Consider the following 7,537-nt stretch of genomic DNA (forward strand, 5'->3'; position numbering starts at 1 on the left):
CCTCCTTCCCGGCTCCGAGCGCCCAGAACCTGCATCAACCCACAGTGCCCCCGGCAGCCATTTTCCCTTCCCGAGGTCCCTGACTCCCTGGGCCTAGCATGACCCCGGCCCCCGTGAAACCTAGACTCCCAGGCGCACCAGTCCCGGCTGTGGGGTAAAGGGCGCCCCGAGGGAGATAAGACAAGGAGTTTTGATTGCCCTCCGGCCTCCCCTGAGAGATTGGTTTCTCTCACACCTCTGGCCTTCCCCGATGGGCCGGTTTCGATCACACCTCTGGCCTCCCCGAGTGCTGGCTCCAGACCCTGCTGGGCTTCTGGGAATCCCCGGACGCAGCTTCAAAAGGATCAAAGAGCCAACCGCCGGACCTCTCCAACGACCAGCCCCCAAGGCCTGAGACCTCCGCCTGCGAGGGTCCGGACATCAAAGGGCCACTGGACTATATCAAGGCCCACCCGAGAACTAGCGGGCAGTTGTATCATGGACAAGAAAGCCCTGCTGATCTGATCGCGGCTGACCCTTGAGGAAATCTGAACTCTCTGAGCCCTGCTGACGCTGTCGCGGATCCTTCTCGTAACATGGAACTGAACCATCGGAGCCCTGCTGACGCTGTCGCGGCTCGTCCTCGTAAAGACAGAACTGACAGCTCGGAGCCCTGCTGACCTCGTCGCGGCTCGAGCTTGAACTCTAAAGAGATCTTTGTGAAACCTCCAGAGCCCTGCTGACGCTGTCGCGGCTCCTCAAGAACACCTCCGGATCGAGCCCTGCTGACCTCGTCGCGGCTCGAGGAGTACTCTGGTCCGGCTGGACCATCGACACTACCAACACGACCCGAGTCAACTCGAAGTGAGTGAAGCAGCCAGTACGACCGTCATCTTCCGTATCCCCCGGCTCGAGGGTTGAGAGCTGTGCGCAGGGTACGATTCGTACGGGCCTAAAGACTAAGACTGTCCCGCTTCCCCCTTCCCGAATTCCTGAGACTTTCACGATCCCTCGATCGCTTGTAAATAAGAGTGCTGATTCCTTTTTACTGTTCATAAAAAACTTATTACCGAAAACCTACGGTGTGGTGTCCGTTCGTAAGTATGGTGTGAGCTCAGTGTGTACGATCCTAGACCCAAAGTCCTCCCCGGCGGTGTCCTCGCGTTAAGACTCGGCATTACTTGTGGGAGAGGTGGGTCCCGGGGTGGTCGGGTGAGCATAACCTGGACCTCGGGGATCGCCCCTTCTAACATCAGCCAGTTACAGATTACATAATTACTTCAGTTACAAATTCCAAGTATTGACATAGGAGAAAGATAGAGGGAAGAAAGCATAATGGTGAGGCGAGGAAAACAATGTCAGATGTCCGGCTGGGTGGATGACGGCCGAGGGGGTGACCCAGGGCCAAACTCCTCTATGGCTGCATAGCACAGCTTCACCGGGCATCGGCCAAGGTTGTTCGGACTCCGCGGTGAGAACAGACTGTAGAAAAACATGCGATTACACAATAATATGAGTTATATTCGCGTTACATAGCAAAGACAAAACATCTTATGTGGAATGGAAAGTCGAGGGGGGAAAGGTAAACAGGGGAAAAGGAATGCAGATAGCATTGGGAAGACCAGAGGGGAAGAGACTTTAGGGGAAACAAGCAGTCAAAGTGAAAGAAAGACAAAGACCGTGAAGCACCGTTAAAAACAGTGTCCAATGTCCGGCTGGGTAGGTGACGGCCGAGGGGGTGAACCATAGCCAGACTCCTCTATCGCTGCATAGGACAGCTCCATCGGGCATCGACCAAGGTTACTCAGAATCCACGGTGAGAACAGACAGTAGTAAAATATGAGATTGCACAATAACATAAGTTATTTTCGCGTTACATAGCAAAGACAATAGTCTTATGTGGAATGGAAGGTAAAGGGGGAAAGGTAGACAGGGGGAAAGGAATGCAGAGAGCATCATGCAGACCAGAGGGGGGAAGGGACTTCAGGGAAAACAAGCAGTCATAAGGAAACAGGGTGTTACAAGTTACAGAAATATTCACATTCATTACAGAATGATTACATATTCAATACAGGAGTTATTAGTGAACACAAAAATCTGGATCCAAAAAGGCCAGGGAGAGCAGGGAGTTCACGTATTTGCGCTGCAACACTAGGCGAGACCTAAAAAATGAAGATGATACATGAGTGTAGACACAAGATGATGGACAGAGTGCTGAAACTATTTAAACACTCATCCCCAGTCAAGAGATAAGGGTTTAACCCATTGTTTTTTTGCTCACTATGCCACCCCAATTTGGACCCAGCCATATGCAAATCACCCTTGACCCTGCTCCTGATGTGAACAGTGCAGCCCGAACTGCCAGGCCAGGTCCTCACTGGACCGGAAACAAGCATTCTGGGACCAGTTTCTGGGTATCACCTCTCATTGGCCAGGCTAGCTTGAATCCAGTGGCACAGCAAGCAAGGGACCCATGTCTAAGCATACCCTTGGCTACTTAGGGCAAACATAGCAAACACACCAAGATGACGGCCGGAGTGCTGAAACTTATCAACCACTCACCCCCAGTCAAGAGATCTGGGTTTAATCCAGTGGGGGCTTGCCGAGGGAGTGCTGCGGGTCGGGCGAGGGAGGGGCAGGTTAGTGGATACAGACATACGACTAACAGGAGTAAGGTAAGTAATTAAATAAATAAAATAATTTACCTTGCGCTTGCTGCATTGTCAACTCGGCGATGCAGCGTGCACAAGGTAAATTGTTTTATTTTTTTAATTACTTACCTTACTCCTATCGGTCGTATGTCGGATTCCACTACACCCCCACCCTCCCCCGCAGCACTCCCTCGGCGAGCCGCCACTGGTTTAATCCATTGTTCCTTTGCTTACTGTGTGAGTGTCTGCACTTAAAGAATGTGCTTAAGTCCGTGACTTTCTCTAAGGGCTAGGTACCTTATGTAGAAAACCTATCTATCTATGTCTCTATGTTTGTCTGTCTGTCTGTCTATCTTTCTTCAATGGAAAAAACAAGGTTATGATGAAATTATGGTTAGCTGTTGTTACAAAAAAAACGAGCATTCATTTAAAAACCAGAGTTAAATTACAGCTACGTGTGCAAATTAAACTGAAAAATCACTGAAATTCAGAAGCTATGGTTAGATCCATCATGCATCTCACACAGCAGCCATGTACACCATTATTGGCACACCAAATGCAATGTTCATGATTATACACTCTTGATGCGCCAAATGCAACTACAAATGTCAAAAGTAATCTTACAGATGAGATTACACAGCGCATTACCCATTAAACTATGAATGTACTATTACATAGTGGTTTAAATATGCACTATTCATTACATTGTGCTTTTAGAAGTAGTTATTGGTATAAATATTGATCAGTCATAATCCTTCAACTGCGCACAGCAAGGGATCGTGCAGGGACCCAACCGGCCCTGGGCTGCCTCACCCCCACTGAGTATGCCCTTTGGCTTGTCAGCAGGTGCTGGCTCAGGGCCTGGCTACTGGCCAACTATTACTGTGCATGCTCTTTCGGTGGCCACGCAGAGACTGTCCTGATTATATTTTGGGAAGGGGGTGTTAACGGATGCCAGTGTGGGTTCACCAGCACACAATCTCACGGGTGTCGTTGGACCTCCCACAGAGTTTGCAGACCCAGAAACAAAGAGGGAAAGCCTGTGGGAGTGTCCAATCAATCAATCATATCATTTGTAAAGTGCACTACTCACCCGTGAGGGTTTCAAGGCGCTGGGGTGGGGAATGCTGCTACTGCGCGAAAAGCCAGGTCTTGAGGAGTTTTCTGAAGGTCAGCAGGTGTTGGGTCTGCCGTAGGTGGATGGGGAGGGTGTTCCAGGTCTTGGCGGTGAGGTGGGAGAACAATCAACAAAGGTCCACAAGCTTGAGTGGGTTCCTGAACCCTGAGTTAGGGTTTATGAACCCACGAGGGAGTCCAACATGAGCCCAAGAGCCCTTGACTTCATGGGCAAAGAAGCAGGTTTCTTGGACCTTAGAGCCATGTTGGGGTCAATGAACACTGGCTCTGGGTCTACGAACCCAGCAACAAAATGTCCTTACTCTTATTGTAATCTGAGGGGGGTCCCTATAGTCCTCCATCTCCCGAGCCATGGGTGAGGGGATGCTACCCCTGCTGTCCCTTGTGGTTCTCTTACTTCTTTCTTTTCAGGATGCGGGATAGAGCTGCAAGAAGTGGGTGTAACAGATTTTTCTATTGCAGTCAGCCAATGGAAATATTCAGGTCCACAATCTAGGCTTTGGGTTCACTGACCCAAAAAGGACAGCAGCAAAAAATCTTCCTCATCCAATCAGATGTATTTTTTAGTTATTCTGTGGATGATCAGTGAACCCAGGTCCGAGGGCCAGTCACGGATTAATGGTCTAGATATCTGCAATTTCTAACTCTTTTAAGTCCACCCCCAAACATGTTTTAACGCGAGCTTCTCAAAAACTAAATGTTTTTACAACAAACAAAGGAAATTGACTTGCTCAATTAATCTTAGTCTTTCCTGCCGTTCAATGCAGCCGTTTTTTCTACATATGAGAACAAAGAATTGTATGGGAATTAATATGTGAAACTTAACTTTTTGTTCCGTCCTTCTATTCCGTCTCCCTCTTGATGGATCAACACGAAACTTGCTATACCGAACTCAAATCTGATGATTATTTTTGGGGGGAATGTTTGTGCAGATTTGTCGAACAGCGTTGAACGTGTTAAGAAAACAAAAACATTGCCTTTTCAGTGAAACTCTGACCTAACCATAACTACAGCAAAAGTGTATATGCCTGTCTCTGCATATATACATTGCATATATACATTTAGAGAGAAATATAGATAAATAAATGTGATTTATTTAGAACAAAGTTAGCCAGAAAACAAAAGTACTTTACACTACAGGGGGTGTACAGTAGGTAGTGCTAACAAAGGGTAATCCAGGGATCTGGAAAACAGCATCAAGGTTTTTTTTGCAGTTGTTTAAAGCGCGAACTCGACCCGAAGGTATCAGAGGCTTTACATGAGCACCAGTTGCTTTAAAGACGGATACAGTGATTTACAGTAGAGATGGAAAAAGTGCTGGTGTGAGTCTTGCAGAGAGGGCAGGAAACTAAGCATAGTAGCAGAGCTGAAGGTAGGAAAGTGATGGAGTGGGAACTCTCTAGATGTGGTACTTCCACCAGGTGGTTACCCTTCAACCTCTAAAGAGGTGCTGTTGAGGAGATGGGTTTTCAATTTCAGCTCCTTCTGGAAGTGGATAAGGGGTGCAGTTTGGTATGACAAGCATGGAAGCGTGCAAACGTGAACCCTTACCAGAGTGAAGGGGGTGTTGAGGAGAGTTATCAGGATGTCGGCGACGGCCAGGTTGAGGATGAAGAGGCTGGTGGCAGAGTGCATCCGCTTGTTCTTGATCACGACGTGGCACACCAGCATGTTCCCAAACAAGGAGAAGACGATGATGAAGGAGTATGCCACGACCAAGAGGGCTTTCACCATCGGGTTCTGCGACTCCGTCCCGTACCGCTTCCGGTTCACCAGGCTGCTCCAGTCGGCCAGCGTGTAGTTATCCCAGGAAAACAAGCTGGACATATTCGGGACTTTGAAGGGCTCTTGGAAAGTTGTGTTGTTGTAAGGTGAACTCTCGGTACGTTCCAACGCCATGGCCAGGTATGGCAAAGACAACCATACTACACGGGTCACCATTTTCTGAAGCACAACTTTTTTGTTTTATTTTCTTCACTTTTGCCTGAAGAGAAAAATTCCCTCATTCGATGCTGAGCGCCTAGATGCACGAAGACCAGAGGTTGAACTGTCAATTGCCAAACCCCATGGACTATTCTTCATAAACTATCCTGGGAGGCAGGAAGCCGCCCCTCCTTATCACGAGCAGTCACAGTGCTCATATCCCACCCTCGCGCGCCGGAGCAGGATATTGGTGCGCCTGCCCTCGATGGTATCGGCACGCGGCTGCAGCCGGAGCGCTCCGTCGGCCCTCGTCTCGTACGGGGCTGTCATCTTGCAGCCTTTATCAGCACTTTTATATCTCTGGCGCGCGCCGCTTCCACGCGCCGCTCCTAACCAGGAGCCCGCGCGATTGGACACAGGTCTAATCACCTTCCCCCTCCCCCTTCACTCCGACGCTCCTGCTTGTCAGACTTGACATCCACTCTCGGCTTTAATTCAAATGTACCCAGCGCACTCCCAGAAGCAAAACCCGTTCGCTGACCAGAGGAGTGAAGGCAGGAAAGGCGCCTACTTTCTCTGAAGCACGTTTGTATTCAGTGCTGGTCGCTGCCTGGCATTAAACGCTGCTCTTGGGATCGGTTTGTTGTTGCATGTGTTTTTGTTACCTCTGATACGATTTGGGCTCCAGGTTTTATGTATTTTTTTTTTTACAGATTGATATATTTTTTGTATATATTTTTGGCAGTTTTATATAGCTCGAACTGGACCCGAAGGGTTTGGAGCGCTTTACATGAGCACCAGCTAAGTTACACAGGATACACATATTTAGCCAAATCACGGTTTTCTCATCTAACAAGCATTTATAACAACTTTATTTTTGGGAGGGTAAAAAATAATTAGCATTTTTTATGTTTCCAAATGTGTTTAACTGAAAAATGTGCACTCGTGTTTGTTGTCTGTATGTTTTAGTGAGTGACGTAGGCACATATAATATAATACCACGCTCTACTGAAAACATTAGTGTTGTGGTATTGACACTTGTGTACATCTTTAGCTATTTGAGCTTCATTACACATTTCATTCTTTTTAACTGTATTCAGTTAATATGTACAGGTATTGAGCTTGCAGTCCTGACAGCATAGACACACAATTTGTCCATATTTCAGTTTAAAAATACACAAATACAGCCAGGGAAACAAGATTGCTTCCTATCTAACTTTGTAAGTCATAATCAGTAAAAACAAAAAAAACGAGAGCTTTGAATATGATTTATTTATACGCAGTGATCAAACTAGGTCATCTGTCTCAGATTTTAGATGTTAATCATTCATTATTGTTTAATAAAAAGCAGAGTCTGTTCTAAATAGTGTCAGGTACATTGGCAAGTAAAATGTACAATACCATTCAATGCACTCACTGTGAAATATAGCTCCAGGCTGAGCAAGAGGGATATTCAAATAAAAGGACAACAAGCAACAACACATCGGGCTCTATTCACAAAGGTCAAATTACACTTTTAGATTCATCTCAAGTAAATTTACTCTTACGCTTTTGAGTACATTTATTACTTTTGGCTATTCACAATGTACGGGAGTACAGTTACTCAAAAGTGTTGACTTACATGTCCAACTCACTGATACAGGGGGCGAAGTCAGTAAAATAGCAAATATGACTGTAAAGTTACTACTGGCATTGACTTTATGCTCATCAGCATCTGACAGGTAAAACAGTTAACTGGTGATACTGGGTGTTGCTTGAATGGTCAGAAGACAGGGAGCATGAGTCTCAGAAACCAGTAATCCCTGTTAAATTTTATTGGCGGCAGACACACCCACAGATTTGGGACA

General features: G+C 46.9%; 1 protein-coding gene across 1 annotated transcript in view; it reads right to left on the reverse strand.

Moving 5' to 3' along the window:
- Positions 1-5,762, reverse strand: part of GPR83 (G protein-coupled receptor 83) — a 142,252-nt gene extending 136,490 nt beyond the window's left edge. Inside the window, exon 1 of the mRNA XM_078655964.1 lies at positions 5,319-5,762. Within this exon, the coding sequence (XP_078512090.1) occupies positions 5,319-5,708 (390 nt within the window). The 5' untranslated portion in view covers positions 5,709-5,762. The remainder of the gene's footprint in view (positions 1-5,318) is intronic.
- Between the last annotated feature and the right edge of the window lie 1,775 nt (positions 5,763-7,537).

The sequence above is a fragment of the Lissotriton helveticus genome, chromosome 8 (genome assembly GCF_964261635.1).
Source record: "Lissotriton helveticus chromosome 8, aLisHel1.1, whole genome shotgun sequence".
NCBI lineage: Eukaryota > Metazoa > Chordata > Amphibia > Caudata > Salamandridae > Lissotriton > Lissotriton helveticus.